This window comes from Ciconia boyciana, chromosome 13 (assembly GCF_034638445.1).
Source record: "Ciconia boyciana chromosome 13, ASM3463844v1, whole genome shotgun sequence".
Classification (NCBI taxonomy): domain Eukaryota; kingdom Metazoa; phylum Chordata; class Aves; order Ciconiiformes; family Ciconiidae; genus Ciconia; species Ciconia boyciana.
In genome coordinates, this window is record NC_132946.1 from 3,821,823 (window position 1) to 3,837,793 (window position 15,971).

At 58.6% G+C, this 15,971-nt stretch overlaps 1 protein-coding gene across 6 annotated transcripts in view; it reads right to left on the minus strand.

Moving 5' to 3' along the window:
- LOC140658789 (myosin phosphatase Rho-interacting protein-like) overlaps positions 1–15,971 on the minus strand; it is an 83,164-nt gene that overhangs the window by 38,357 nt on the left and 28,836 nt on the right. For all 6 annotated transcript variants that reach the window (XM_072877594.1, XM_072877593.1, XM_072877591.1 and 3 more), the window contains exons 4-6: positions 8,398–8,549; positions 5,263–5,347; positions 440–650 (exon numbers count right to left, since the gene is read on the minus strand). In XM_072877594.1, coding sequence (XP_072733695.1) covers positions 440–650; positions 5,263–5,347; positions 8,398–8,549 — 448 coding nt within the window. The remainder of the gene's footprint in view (positions 1–439; positions 651–5,262; positions 5,348–8,397; positions 8,550–15,971) is intronic.

A 15,971-nucleotide genomic window follows, 5' to 3' on the forward strand; every position in this document is an offset into this window, starting at 1 on the left:
AGGAAGCGGTGCTCAGGGCTTGGCAGCCCCGACAGCTGGGCTGAGCGCAGCGTGGCCCCATGCCCTCCGGCTGCCTCCGGTGGGGATGCGGAGGGGCTAGAAAAGGTGTTTTCCCCCCTCGTTTTCCCCCCAGCACAAGGGTAACACCGCCTGTGAGGCCAGGCAGCCCTGTCTCCCTGCCAGGGCAGGATTGGGCCCCATGCTGTGTGGTTTTCCAGCATGTGATGCAAATTTTTTCCTCCCAAACTCCAGCCCGTAAGGTCTCGCTCGGGTCCCCACACGACACAGCAGGGATGGAGGCTGCCTCCCCTCCTTGCTGGGATGTTCCAGGAACTGAACCTGCGGAAAACTTTTCCCTGTATGGTGTTTTTTTGCCATCTCAGCTGCCCAAACCGGGTCACTGCAGCGTCACACCGGTCCTGGCACCCCCATCCCTCACCTTCCTTGCTGTCCAGCATGGGATCCTTCAGGGAGCTGGCAGCCCCGGCCTGGCCTTGCACCGGACTCTGCGCCGGGCTGATGCCACTGCCCCCGTCTGCTTGGTCTTTGCCCCTCATTTCTTCCTGCCAAAGCGTGGACTTGGTGGCAGGGACCTTCTCCGCGCTGGGGATGTTGCTGCTGGTCACAGCCATCTTAGCAGGACCAGGCTCCTAAAAAGAACAAGGGAGACAGCGGGGTTAGGGGGTTTGTCCCAGCTCCGCACCCAGGGTCCCCAGAGCACCCAGGGCTGTCCCCAGAGGCGTGGGTCCCACAGGGCCTGGGTGCTGCCCACGACGCGTGCCATGATGGGACGGGGACAGGGCTGCTCAGCCATCTGCCACCGCCACATTCCCAAGGGGACAAGCTCACAGGTGGAAACCCTGCCCTAGGGCAGCGCGGCGGTGGGGATGGGTCAGGACTTCCTCGGCCAAAGAGACCATTGCCGCTCTTGCAGCGAGAAAGGATACGTCCCTCGCCATCCCTCCCCGAGGAGGGCTCCCAAAACCGGCCACACATCCCCACGCATCCAGCTGGGAAAAGATCCAGAGCAAAGGCGAGCTGACAAATGAAGGAGACCTTCGGCTGGGCACTGCGGCAGCGGAGGGGCTCGCTGGCTTTGTTTTCGGGTAGGAACTGCCCCTCCCGGTGTGGCACGCAGGACGCTGCGGCCACCGACACGTAAATCCTTGGGAAAAGTTCATCTCACGCTCACGCAGCCCAGTCCCGAGCGGAGCAAAGCCCCGGCCCTTCCCCGGCGTTCAGGGTCCCGTGTGGCTCCGCTTACGCTCCAGCGCAGCAGCTCTTCCCAAAAGCCGCCTGGTACACGTGTGGAGCTTGCATCCGAATTCATGTGCAACGCTGCAGACCCGCAGAGAAACAGGTCTGTTGGGTCCTGACTCACGGGGAACCTGGAAATGCTCCCCTCACCTCTGCCAAAACCCAGTTTGGGGTGACAGTGCACCCTCTGTAATTGATGCAAATAAACACAGCATCCCCTATTTCCCTCTGCATGTCCCCCGTCCTTCTGCGCATCCCCGGTCCTTCTTTGGGCTGGCTCGTGGGCAGCCGCTGCCTTTCACAAATACAACACCAACCAACACCAGGCTTCTCTCCCAGGTCCCATTTGGCAGGACTGAATTTTCTCAGTGTTATAACTAACATCAAAAAATAATTAAAAAAAAAGAAATCAAGCTAAAGGACACCGGATGGAAGAGAAAATTAATTCCCTGCCACCAGCAGCTGCGTTGTTTGTTTGTCACAGCTGGTTTGCTACGGGCCACTGATAAAAAGAATAAAACCCAATGCTACGGGCGCTGTACTCCTCCGGGGTGCTTTGGTTACCTAACAGGCTGCTTCTTTTAAAAAGGAAATACAACATCGCATTGAGCTTTATGCTATTTTAAAACAATACTCATCATCTTAAATGCTTCTCTGGCTAACGAGGGGCTCTGGAAGTCCATCAGATGATGATGCCATTTTGGTGGCCGCAGCCCGGGCAGCCCAGGTTCGGCGTACGCCCCAGAAGAGGCAGCAGCTTTCACAACTTGTTTAGGGTTTGGCTTTGTTTGCTAGCAGATGTTTTGCTGTTGTCGTATTAAGCTTCTGCATTAGCAGATTATTTTCCTTAAAGCTACCAATAAATCAATGACAATTAACCCCCCTCCAAAGTCTCTGGATTGTGGGAAATTTCCCGGCTGCTTGTTCCCTTTCCATGGAGCAGAGGGAATCCAGAAGTGTCTGAGCTGGCAGCCGTGGGCTGGGAACACGGGCTGCAAAGAGCATCCCCTCCGTCCCCCCTCCCACATCAGCAGAGCTGCCGGTGGGTTTTAGCCCCGCGCTTCCAAATCGGCCTTCGCAGGGCTGTGCCGGAGTCGCCGGGGGATCTCCCAGGGAGCGGGTCCTGGCTCCGAGCACAGCCACAACAAGCAGCAAATGACCTCAATTTAAAAAAAAAATCCCCTTGGAAATTTCACTCTAAAGGAATGCAGTGTTGGAGGTAAACGATCCAGAGTTCAGGGGCATCCTGCTCAAGGGGATGCTGCTCGAGCAGGGGGTCGGACCAGATGATCTCCAACAGCCCTTCCAACCTCAACCACTCTCTCATTCATTGATCCGAAAGCCCAAAGCTAATTGCCAGCTCAGGATATGTATTTTTATGTATTCCTCACACACACACCCCCATAAAATTATTTGTAGATACGTATTTAATGAGACAGAGATATGAGGGCCAAAAAGCGGTCTATAAGCAAGCAGAGAAGTTAACTCTTTGCCGCTCAGCAGTATGAACAGCTCCAAAAAGGAGCGTGCACCAGAATCGGCAAACCCAGTCTCCAGTTGCATTAAGTATGTCTGGGCACGCTCTGCTTACCCGAGCCTGCCGCACCCCTGTGCTAACCTGTCCTGCAACAGAGGGAAGTGCCTCAAATCCCAGATTTCAGCCCCAAATCCTGTCTCGATTTCCCAGGGACAGCAGGCAGGCAAAGGCAGCAAGCCCAGCCTCTCCCGCTGCCTGCACCGCTCTGCTGGAGCACGGCAAAAGCTGCAAGAGAAACCTGCCCTTCTTCCCCTAAGACCACAACCTGCTTGCAAAGCAAAGGTGAAAACACCTCTAGGATTGCACCTAACAAGTCCTGTCCAAAAATCTGCAGCTGGAGCGATATTCCCAGCTTCGCCTGTGTTGCTCTCACCCCGGTGATTTTGCAGGGGGAAGACGCAAAATGATGGGGGAAGCTGAAAATGGCCCCGATGCCCCAGGAGCGCCTGGCTGCAGCCAAGCTCTGCTGTAGCACAGACAAGGAAAAACTACATGGGAGTGAGAAAAAGCAGAAATATCCATTGTTTTAATTTTTTTTTTAAATCACAAAGGTGTCCATCCCTCCCTGAGCAGCTCTCAGACGTGATCCGCTGCCGGATTAGCAGGCGGCTGTCTTTAGAAAATTATCAGGCTTTCTCCGCTGGCACACAGAGAGTGAGCTGAACAGCAGCCAACTTCAGGAGAAGCCATTTCACAGAGGGGGATTTGGTGCTGATTTCCTCTCCAGCATCCTCTCTCCTTCCCCAGACCAGCCGCCTGCATTGGCACGATTTGGCAGACAGAGCAAAGATGCTTCTTTTGCCTTTGCAGGTTGCTCGTGAGTGCCCGACACAGCACAGCATCCATCCGGCAGCAGGTGCAACTGGAGGTTGGTTTTGCAAAAGTGAATTTGAGTTTTTTTCTGGTGCTACGGGGCTGGGAGCGATGGGATGGAGAGGGTGGAAGGAGAGTAGCAAGCGAGACAGCTTTAGCTCCCGTGGGAGGGAGTGGGGTGGTCCACCCCAAGCCAAGGTGGGGAAAAGTGCAACCAGGCTCCATGCTCACCCCATCCCCAAGCACCTGGGGAGCCTGTCCGCCCGCGGGGAGCCAGCATCCTTCCCACAGCCGCTTCCCTTATTTGGTGCTCAGGAGCTCGGATCCTGTACGGTTTCCAAGAAGTTGCCATGGTGATGAAATGTAACCCAGAATGATGTTTTTCTGGCTCTACGCCCCTTCTCCTCTCCGCCCCGTCCCCCTCCTGAACCCAGCCTGGGTTTAGTGTTGTGCCAGGGATGGGGTGAGCATCCATGCCGTGCTGTATCAGCTCACTGGGGTGCCCTGAATGTGGCAGCTCCCTCCCTGGGGCTTGAGGACGGGCAACTCATAACATGTCAGCTCTTGGCCATGGAGGGAGGAGGCATCTTCCTGCACCATCACTGGAGCCAGCACTGTGATGACCCCAGTCCTTGGCAGGGTGTGGCTCAGACTTCTTTTTTGTGCAAAAAAATATCATCTTCCCCCCAGTTTTTTTCCCATTGCCCAGAACCTCTTTATCCAGTGGAGTGGTGGAAACTTGACTCAAATACATGCCTTACAAAACCCACCCATGGCCCAGTTTGCACCAGGACCATCCTGGGGACTTCATTGAAGGGGACCTGAAAACTGGGGCTCAGGGGAGCCCCGATGCTGTTTTCAGTCCCCCACTGCCACAGCCTGGCTCGGCCGGAGGAGCCCTCCCAGCCGGTCCCCCATGGTGGTGGGACGTGCGCCCGGAGGTCAGGCGGCCTCAGGGACGCGGCTGTTCTCAGCCCCGGCGAGGGACGAGGGTGGCCTCAGGGTCACGTTCTCCATCTGTGGGATTCTCCCCCACTCTGGCCACGTGGGAGCCCGGCAGGAACGAGTGAGTCATGGCCGGCCCCGCTTTTTACCATTTATAGTCAAAGTGAGCACGAAGCCACTGCCGGGTCCCTGGAGAGCCCGGCTCCGGCCCCCGGAGCTCCCAGCCTGGCCCTGGCCTTTAGTATTTTCCTTTCATTCCCATTATCTCTGGGGTCATCTCAAAGGGGGTAACCGGAGCCCGATGGAATTTCATCCTGTTTCTGCCAAAATGGCCCATGAACGGCCAGCACCTCTCCCCGGTCCCCCACCGGGGACCATGCGGCTTTGCAGCCCGGTCCAGCCCCTCCTGGGACAGCGCGTGCAGGGCTGGTGCCACCAGGCAGCACCCGGGGGGGGAAATGTGGCCCCAAAGCAGCCAGGAAAGCAGAAGTATCAGCGTGTGACCCTGGGAAGTGATGACCAGGCATTAATTCACGCCGTCCTGCTGCCCTGGCTAGCCCCGGCTCTCGCCCTCCGCGCAGGCAGCATCAGCGGCTGGCAGCCCACTGGTCCAGCTGGTCTGGGGGGATCTTCCCTCGGAGCAGAGCAATGCTGTGACGCCGAGAGGGAGGCAAGGGACCGGGAGACAGTGTGTGTCCCTCTGGGATTACCTGGGGAGTGGGGGGCTCTACCTTCCTCTTCTTCTTCTGATTCTGTTTGTTTGTCCGCGGATAGACTATCAGCATCTCCAGCCACCTGCAGACAGAGAAAACAAAAGGTGAGGTCTGTGCCGAAGGGCAGCGCGCAGGGACGGGAGCGATGCTTGCACTCCACCATGGGGTGTAAAGCAGCTTCCCACAGGCTGCGGACCCCAAAGCCGTCCCCCCCACGGGTGGCTCTGACCCACACAGCCTCCAGGGCAGGCTGCCTGCAAGCTCCGGAGATGGAGCATCTGCATTTCACTCCTAACCCCAGCCTTCCAGGGTTTGTAATTGGCCATAAGCACAACCCCGAGCTGGAGCTGGGCACACAGAGGAGCTCAGCTTCTCCAACCTGGTCAAGGTCAACGTGGTAAATAGTACCCAGAAAGCATCCCAACCAGCTCCTGAGGGAAAAGTGAGGCAGGACAGGAGGAGAGGAGAGGTGACCCCAGGGTGCTTTGGCTCAAACCCCACTCACTGCAAGAGCGAGGCCATGGCCAAGGCTGACATGGGACAGGGATTCAAGGATCCTGAAAGACAGCCGAGAGGGACAGAGCCTCCGGCAGGACCTTCCCCCTTCAGCGATGCAAACGCCCACACACTGCACACAAAGCGCTTTTGTCCAAGAAAGACCAGCGTGAACTTGGCATTGAGAAGCCCATCCCCTGCACAAGTCGCTTGCTTGGGGGACCCTCCTGTGCCCTCCCACCGCAGCCTGATGACCTGCCCCTGCATCCCTGTGAACTCCACAGGGATCTGTGGACCGCTGGGAAATGTTCCTGCTTCAGATGTCCCTGCTTCCCTCTCCCGTTGCCCCCACTTCGCACGCTGCTGCTGTAAAGCGTTTTGAGATGACCACATCAAGTGGGTTTTGGTTAAGCAATAAATGCCAGAAGCATGCAACGAACGTAAAACAAATTCTTCCCCGGCTGGGGAAATCTTCCTGTCGTGCTGCAATTGCAAATGAAACCCGCCTGGCTCTGACCCAGAGTGGAACTGTTTCGGGATGATTAATGCTTGCATTTAGGAGCAAATGCACTGCTTCAAAATCCAGCGCCAGGCCAATGAACAATAAATCAGCCCCACCTTGCTCTGCAATGCCTCTCCCTCCCGCGTGGCAGGCAGGACCGGCAACAAAAGGCTGAGCTGCGAACCAGAGTGCAGGGAGAAGAAGAAGAGAGCAGGGCATGGGGGTTGGCCATGTTTCGGGGCATAGCCATTGCTCCTGCCTTGGCTGGAGGACAGGAGCCGGCTCCCCCGTGCCACGATTCCACCGTGCCTCTAAACCCCGGCTCTGCAGCCACTGCGACCCCACCGCTGCAAACGGGGCCGGGGGGGTGGCCATGCTGCCAGGTCTGCTGGCCCGAGGTGGTGCACGGAGAGGGAATCACCCATGCTCACGTGTCTCAGTAGAGCAGGGAACGAAAACATGTAACTGATCAAAATCCCAAGCTCTTGGTAGAAAAATGCCTATTTCAACCAGTATTTACCAAAATGGGGGGAGCCACAACCAAAGAAAATGCTTCGAAAGAGAAATCATCTCAACGGAAAGCGCTGACTCTGCTGCTGCCAGGGCTTGGGCAAACAGGAGATGCCGTGCCTCGGGAAGAATGGGAAAGAGCGAGCACTTCATTCCTTCAACTTTCTGCTCTAGTTTCAAATGTCAACAAATTCTGGGAGGGAGGCACCAAGCTCCAGACATCCCACATGGGAAACGCTCCCAGGTGAGCAGCAGCACCGTCGCAGTCCGTCCCTGCGTGCCAGCGGCTCAGCTCTCCTGCGGCTCTGCACCCTCACCAGTGCTGGCTTCAACCCAAGCCGGCATGTCAGCGATGGATGAGGATGTTTCTCGGTCACCGTCCAACACTTGGAGTCAGGAAATCTACCACGATTTGCTCATTTTAGTGGCCTAATCTTCAGCATTTCTGAGCAACTGTATCCCAGCGGCAGGCACTCCTATGAGCGATGATATTTTAATTGTCCTCGGAGGTCAGATGCTGCACTGGGACCAGGGGGGTGGCTGCAACCACCCCCTCTGCCAGCCTGCCCGCAGGGAGAGAGCGGGGCGAGTCTGAATGGGGACGGGGTAAATGCAGAGCAGGCAGCCCCAGGAGGCCACATCTGCCCAGGGACGGACGAGGACCAGAGGGCGTACGGCACTTGGGGTCGGACACGCCAGCCCTGGGACTACGGGACCTGCCGCTGGTGTGGGGACAGGACCTGCGCCAGCGGGCTGGGTGCCCGGTGGGATGCTGTCCTAAAAGCACCGTGGGGTCACCCCAGCACCCATCGGCTCCAACCCCATCCTGGTGTTCACCCTGCAGCCAAGCTTCTTCCCCCAGCCAGTACATAGCTGCTTTCTGCTGGGGCTGAAGCTGCCGCGGCCAGCCCAGGAGCACCTCAGCATCAGATGCACCCTCTGAGCAGCCCACAAACGCTCCTGTGGAGCTCAGCTCACTCCCACGGGTAAACACCGCTGGGAGTGTCGTTCTGCAGCGGGGAGCAGGATATTGCCCAATGGCAGACAACAAAACTGACCTGAAAACGGTGGCCTTCATAAGTAATGAGTGACTCAGGAGCATCTCGGCTCCAGAGCCTGGCCAAGGCTCCCAGCAGAGGCTGAGCCTCCTTGAGCACTGGCTCTGAGAGGTCCGGCATGTTGGGAAGCCTCAGGCTCCAGCCTGGCACGGCCGAGCACGCACGCTAGGCACGGAGGAAGGACTTAAATCATCCGCTGCCGCACAGGTCTCCACCGAAGTCAGTGCTCATGCTCACACCATAAATCTGGTGGCTCGGGGGGTGCTCAGGCCCCGGCTCTGCTGCAGAGCACCAGGCAACGGCAGGGGTCCACCAGGCAGGGCAGCGGGGAAGGGGAAAGAAACCCTGTCCTTGCCAAAAAGGCAGAGAAGACCGGAGGTGACCGCGAGGCAGCAGCTACACCTGGCCCCCAGGACTGTCCCTGCAGCAGGCTGTGATTGTCACTCGGGGATCAGCCTGGGTACACACTGCCACAGCACCCAGCCTTGGGCAAGGTCTACCCGCCCTCCTCTTCCTCCCGGCTAAGGGAAGAGTCCCGCACCGGCTCGGCCCTGGACCTGCACTCACCCGCTGATGATCTCCTTGTTCTCGGCCCGGATGAAGTGCTCCTTCTCCGGCGTCAGGATGCACAAGGAGAATTTCTGCCCTGTCCGGCTCTCCCCATCCACCACATCCGTGCACTGGTTCATGTTGATGGTGCCCTGTGGGAGGGTTGTCGGCTGCGAGGGGAAGGAGAAAGGAATAATGCTTAAGGAGAGAAGAGCAGATGAGTGCAGAGTTGAGCCCTAAAACCTCTCCTTGTGGATACCAGGATCTTACACACCAAGATGGTTTGCCCACGAGTACCCAGACCGATCTGTGCACCATGCTGGCACACAGCAAAGTCCTGTGCCGCACATCTGGGGACACAGACCAGCAGGCACGACTCCTGCCAGCCCAGTCCAGCCCAGCCGAGTCCACTGCTGCCAGCGAGACGCTTCTCCTATGCCGAACACCCAGGGAAGGATGGATGCCCCGCTGCAGCACGGGGACACCAAGGCAATGCACCGAGTGGCTGGCTTTGGGTTTGCAGCTGCAAACCACCTGGGGTGGTGGGGTGGCACCTGGGGACAGGGGGTGGCAAAGCAGCAAGGCCCCACCGTCCTCAGCGCAGGACGGTTCAGGCACTATAGACAGACATGCCAGGTTTTTCCCATTAAAGTTAAGAAAACATGGAGCTTGCCAGGGAGGGACCACAGCATGGAAGGGACCTTGTTTGTCTGATGGGCTTTGCAAACACAGTGTCACCTCCCGGCCTCCTTGCTCCAAGCAGACACAGCGGAGTGGGACAGGCTGTGGCCCCCCTGGCCCGAGGGGACACGGAAGGGACCCAGAGGGGAGTCAGCACTGACGAGAGCTGACAGGTCCATCTGGAGCGGCGCTGGCTCATCCGATTACAGCACAGCCACCCGCTCCTGGTGCATGGCGCCCACAGCCCTCCCTCCCTGAGCAGCGATGCCATGTTGTCCCCCATTCCCAGCCTGCCTGTGCCACAGCAGGGTCGGTGACACTGGGGTGTCCCCTGCATCCCAGCACAAACCTGCACCTGGGGCATAAATGACTGGGCAGAGGGACCCCTCCAAGCTGCCAACAGCACCAAAGCAGCACCCAAAGCAGCCCGTGGCCACCTCCTCACCCCGCCAAAGCCTCCTTGCACCCTCCAGATGGCCGGGCCAACAGAGAGACGGATTTTTGGCAGATGCTGTTAAGGTTTTTACTATGGAAACCAGCTCCCCTGCCAGTAAAACTCCTCCAAAAGCAGCCTGTGCCATGCAAAGAAGGGGCAATCGCAGAGAGCTTGATGGCCCTAGCCTACGACCCCAGGAAATTCAGATCAGGACCCCAGGCCCCTGGTTTACCCATCTGTGGGAAAGTGGGAAATAGCCCCCTTTCCCAGGAAAAGGGCTTTCCCTGCAGCTGTGTCCCCAGGCAGGAGCATCCTACAACAGCCCGGGGTGGCAGGGAGCCATCACAGGTGCTGCAGCATCAGTGCCCAGCACGGGCACACGAACAGGACCGGTCGTACATCAGGGACACCAAAACCTCCTCTTTTCCTTTGTGGAAACCAGCATCAGCATCCACAGACCCCACGGGACAGAGGAAGAGAGGGAAAGCACCCCCGGCACGGCGCATGCACAGCAGCCCGCCCTGCACCGCCGCGGGTAGTCAGCTCCTAAGAGGATTTTTTTGTCTTAGACAACAAAAATAAAACCCTGCTTTCCGGGAGCTATAAAAACCCAACGGAAAAACTTTCTCCTGATCCAAGTGGAGTCTTAGAAACGTTTTTGTCTCGCTGGCCTTCGGCACAGCCAAGGCCTCCAGGACTGTAAGGTCTGGGTCCAACCCCCTTCCCCACCCAGAGAATTTTTGCACCAGGGAACGCAACCAGGACAGGGGAAAAAGGGGATGAGGGCGGCTCCAGGAAGGAGCCCCAGTCCCTCACAGGGACCCTGGACCCTCTTGCCAGAGGCACCCCTCGACTCCCTGGGAGATCCCGCAGGGATCTGGCAGGGAGCTGGCACAGGAGGAGAGGAGACGGCTGCCTGCGAAACCCGCCTGCTCTCCTCCCTCTTTAACCCCACGGCAGCGTTCAGGGCGGCTTCCCCCGCTGCTCACACCCAGCCCCGACCCAAGCGCGCCCGGAGCAGAGGAGCCGGTTTGGGTCCCCCACACCGCCAGGCCGGCCCTGTGAAGTGGTTTTGCCGCACACCCCTCCTTTCGAGGGTGAACGTTGGCATCTCGCACAGCCCGACGCATGGGTCCCCATCCACCACCGCGCCTCCGAGCCGGGACCTCAGGAGCGGGGCTGCGAGCAAAGCTGGGACTGTCCCCCTTGCACCTGCGGCCAGGGTCAGGACGGGCACCAAGGACGAACCCTCCACCCCACGGCAGCCCCCCTGCACCCCAACACGTCTCGACAGCAGATGAAACCTGACGGACCAGCAACCTTGCTCGCTCGGGATGTAAATTCCTTAACACCATTTATTTCCTTCCTTGGAGGCAGCACAGGCACTTTGAAGCAAAGTGAAATGCAAATGGTGCCAGAGGGAAACGCGTGCGCACACACGCAAACTCCACCGAGGAAAAGGACGGGGCTCGGGCAGCACTGCACCCCGGGAGCACCTCGAAACCGGCCGGGCATCCCCAGCGGAGGAGCTGGCGATGGCGCATGGCTGCTCTCCCCGAGGAACCAGGAGAATAGGGACAGCCCTCGCGTGCCAAAGCTGCGGGGCGGTGGTGTGGGAGCAGGGGAGATGGGAGAGGGTCTGCGGCAGGGGACAAGGACACGTGGACCCCTTCCCCGACTCTGAGCACCCGATTCTGCGCTGAGGGGTTTCTCAGGGCTGGGGATCCCCGGGGAAGGACGAGCAGAGCTGGTCGCCAGGTTGGTCCCAGGCCAGGTGAGGACTGCGTGGCTCCGGCAGTTAGAAGGGAATAAATAAATGCAAAAGCAGGGAGGTGTTATACGGCAGACACGCCAAAACAATAATAAGGCTGGGACTTCAACCAGCCCTTTGAAGAGCAGATGCTTTGATACAAGGTCGAACCCAGCATCGGACCCCGGGGCCACGGGGAGGCTTCGCATTCGGGTGAGGCAGGAGTGGACGCTCAGGCTCAGCTTGGGCTCCAGCTGCTGGCTTCTCCTGGTCCCTGCCTCAGGGACAGCCCCGTCCCCAGGCACCGGCCCTGCCTTTGCCATTTCCCATGCTGCTATCAATGGAATGGAGCACACAGCTACCCCGTGACTGGATCTGGTGCCTGGGTATGTCTTTTAACTGTGGGGAGGAGAAGCAGCACAGCAGGGTGCACCAGCAGAGGACACCATTACGGGCACCATCACGAGCAGCAGCTCTCCTCGGTGCCACCAGCCAGCTCCGGCCCAGCAAGCAGAGCAGCCCCCCACCACAGCCCCCCACCACTTGCCACGTGCCGGCACGGGGAAGGCAGCACCCGCACCGTATGAGCAGCTACAGCTCTCCACGCTGCCAGTATCAGCAGAGGAACCGGAGCCAAGAAACAATCGCGTTGCTGTTTCCCTCTGGTATGACAGATCCATATTTACACACACACGTGCTCGCAGCATCCCCCTCCATACTACACAAAGCCTATAGTACGCTCTCCTCCTCCTCCTCCTCTCCCTTCCCGGCTGCCCAAGACGCGAGTCACGCCGTGCTCTCCACATCCACAACCCCAGCAGCCTCTGGACAAGATGCAGGGACCTTCGGATGGATGCTCTTAGGATGCAGAGCCCAGCAACTGCACCATCACCCGCCTTGGACAGTGGAAAGGAGATAAAGAAAGAATGGGGACCTCTTACAAGTCCGAAGGAAGAAATCCCAAGCAGGGCATTACTGGGGAGACCCAGGTACTGTGGCAGAAGGATGCACAGTACTGGATACTCCGTGGGCAATGAACTCCCAGGCGCAGGGGCTGACGCTGTAAGTCAACAGGGTTTAACTGCAAGAGTCCCTCGTTTCCATACGGTTTTGCAGGGCTGAGGTAGAAATGCAGGATGATTTAGATTCAAAAATTTCCGAATTTTCTCCAAGTACCTTCCCCATCATTTCTAACACGTGTGCATCATAGGAGCTCGATCCAAAATGCAACGGAGCTTCGCTTAGCAACTGTACACAAGATGTTTTCTGAGCAGGTAACCCCACGGTCAAGCTCCCAAGGAGTGGCTCTGCCATGGCCTTGGTGGGACACAGCCAGTGCCCACGCCGTTCTCCAGGGCTATTACACAACGTGGGTTGATGAAATCTGGAACACAACCTTTAAAGAAAGGCGATGGGGCAGGGGGAGGAGGAAACCAAACAAAAGGGACATTTTACTTTCTGCCAAGAACCAGGAGGGGAAGAAAAAAAAAAAACCACAACCATTTGTCTATCTTGCATGGCGGGCTGGTTGCCTTGGCACCGGGAACCGGCCGTCCCGGGGGGGAGATCACGGCTCTGCCGTCCCACTCCATCGCGACGCTACACGAGAAGGGCCTGGGCTCTGGCTGGCTCTGCCCTGGCTCTGCCCTGGCTCCCAGCACTGCCCCAGAGCAGCAGCGAGTCTGCGGCGCCTGGGGAAGAGACATCCACGCTGCCTCCATAAATGCTTCTTGACAAATGTTAATTCTCCGAGTTAAAATATTCATGAGGGTAGCTGCCGACGAGCCCGCTGCTCGTTCGCAGCGCTCTTGAATACCCTGCAAAGGCAGCTGCCGTGTTTGCTAAAAGCTTCACCCATCCCTGGTGCCCAGGCTCCGTTGATGGTGGTGCTCGAGGTGGGATGCAAGTGGGATCTTGGCTGGGCTGCGGCGTGGGAGGGAGCGAGACTCCGCTGCCCCATCACCATGGGCACATCAGAGAAACATGGAGACAACCATACCTTGGGCGAGGACAGCAGCGTAGCTTGGACAGGCAGCTTCCAGCACCAGCGTGGCACAGGGAGCCTGCACCAGCACCGTCTCCACCATTCCCACCTGGAGGCCATCAGCAAGAAAGCACCAACTCCTTGAAAAGTCATGAGGAGCTCCCTTTTCAGCTGTGCGAGGCTATGCACAGCCTCCCTAAATCCCAGCTGGGGATGCACCATGCATGCACCCGGGCTGGCTCCGTCGGTGGGCTCGGCTGGGTGCTGCTGCTGGGCTGCTTGGCCTGTCGGTGCCAGCGGGGCGGCCACGGTGTGCCTCGAGCTGCCCAGGCACCGGGCGAGTGGGGCTGGCACAGCAGCAGGACTTTAATGAGCGTTTTAGGCTTCCTGCCACTAGGCACAAGGCTATCGATACGGCCACAACACGCCTAGAGCTCTGTGGCGGGCAGATTTTATTACACTTATAGATCATCTAACAGGCTGAGCATCCTGGATTTATTAAATTAGACAAAGGCTCTTGAAAACGACCTCTGCGGGCTCTGCAAAAGGATGGACTGGAGCAGTCACCCATCAAAGGGGAGCAGAAGGTTGTGCTCCTCCATCCCGCACCTCCCTGCAAGCAGGAGCGCTCCCCCATCCCCACCATCCCCACAGCAGCTCTCTGCTCTCCCTGTGCCATCCAGGCAGGAGGCAGGTTATCTTTTCTTGGCCACCTAAGCACACCTTTCCCACCTGCAGCCTTCCCCTATCAGCAGCTACTGCTCAGTGAAGCCACTGAGAAACCTCCAGCTTACTCAGGCCGTGCACAAGACAACAGAAAAGCAGGTTTTTACCAAGGGCGAGGGAATGCAATAGAGGTATCAAGCAACACGTGTCCCCCTGCACCTCTGCATGCGCACCTCGTGCCCCTGTGCAAGAAACAGGGGAAGATGCCCGCAGATCTCACTGCTGCCTGGACTCTCCAGCCAGCCAGAAGCCATCAGCCCCTTTCACAGATGGAGGCACAAGCAGTGCTCTGCAGATGTGGCCTTGGCACGTGCCGGTGTGGCTCTGCACCGGCAGCACACCTGGCTCGCGGTGCCGCCAGCAGCCGCCCTGTGCCAGTGCGAGGAGGGGACAGGACACCTGCCCCAATATGCAGCCAGCAATGCAGAAACACCCTCCCGGGTGGATAAATGCCGTAACACTTCCCCTGGCCCCATCACACATTTCCCCACCGTTGGGCCCTCCTCGTTCATCATGGGCACTGACAGTCAGCTCCTGAAATTTGTTTTGTCGGAGGAGCTCCCCACAGCCCCAGGTCACCCACCCCAAGGAACCAGCTTGGGGAGGTGGGCTTGGAGGATGGGTTAGCAAGCCCCATGCACGCCTGTCCCTGCATGCCAGGCCCCTGTAGAGCCCTCCTGAGCCTCTACCAGGAGATAAAACATCGTCAGCTCCGCTTTTGCCAGGGGGAAGGAATTTTCTTCCCTGGGAGCAGTTTGGGGAAGGGGGTGAAGCGCAGGGACTGGGCAGGAGAGTTCAGCCAGGGGCCGCTTTTAAGCGGAGTCGGTGTTTACGTCCACAGACAGCGAGTCTAAACACCGAGCGAGGCTGCGAGCTGGCCACGAGCTGCCTGCGAGCTAGCCGCGAGCACCCTCGGGCTCCTCTCCCACCCAGTGCCACCTCAGCGAGGCATGGGCAGCACCCATCCCAGGGGTGCCCAGGCAGCAAGTTTGGGGCCACGCATCCCATCCGCAGCCCCGTCCCCACGGGCGCCCATCCGGGGAGCGTGTGCTGGAGTGGAGCGAGCCCGGCCGGGGCTGCGCAGGAGGCTGGAGCTGGCTCCTCTTGGCCTTATATGGCGATTTTCGCACCGCTCTTGCAGCTCCCAGCTGCTCCCCACCCCAAAGCGGGGTCGGGAGCTGGCAGCCAGCGCCTAGCCTGCCTCCTTCCTGTTAACCTCTTTCCTGCTGAACAGCCTTCGAGGGGTCCCTGCACGACAGGGACGGACGTATCCTGTCCTGACACAACCGCCTGCACTGGGCAGGGAGGGTCAGCAAACCCGGTGGTGGTCACCAAGTGGGTGCAACCTCTCTTGGCGCTGGGGTCCAACCCTCTGGGTCCTCGGCAGCATCCCCAAATCCAGGGAGCCCTTCGAAGGAGCTTGCACCTGTGTACACGCACGCTCCACGTCCAACGTTACTGGAGGGGAAGAGGGACAGAAGATGCAGAGAACATCGGCACCGTGATGGGAACAAGAGCGAGGTCCCACTGGGATAGGAGTCGAGGGGCCGCTCTGAGCCGCCATCCTGGCTCTTTGGGCACCAAAGCGAAAGCCCAGCATTCCACAAAGAGCTTGGAGCAGCCACTCAACCCATATCCTGGCTCTTTGGGGACCAAAGCAAAAGCCTAGCATTGCACGGGCACTTGCTGGCCCTGCCATGCTGCACGGGCACCTCGCAGCCCTGCAAACCCAAGAGTTATTCTTCCCTCTTGTTCTCCGGGATTTAAATGCATTTAAAATGCAAAATGTCTTCCTCCCCTCCTAGGAGGGGGGTGGGAGGAATACATGATAACGGATCCGACCCCATCTGCTCGCAGCTGCCAGCGTGGCATCTTCCCCGCTCCCCGACGTGCAGGCACAACAGCTACCCAGCCAAAGGGGAAGCAAATATCTGCAGCGTTCAAGCGAGTTGTCATGGTAATCAGCCCGATGGCAAAAGCGCGGCAAGACCACGTGCCGGGACAGTACACACAGA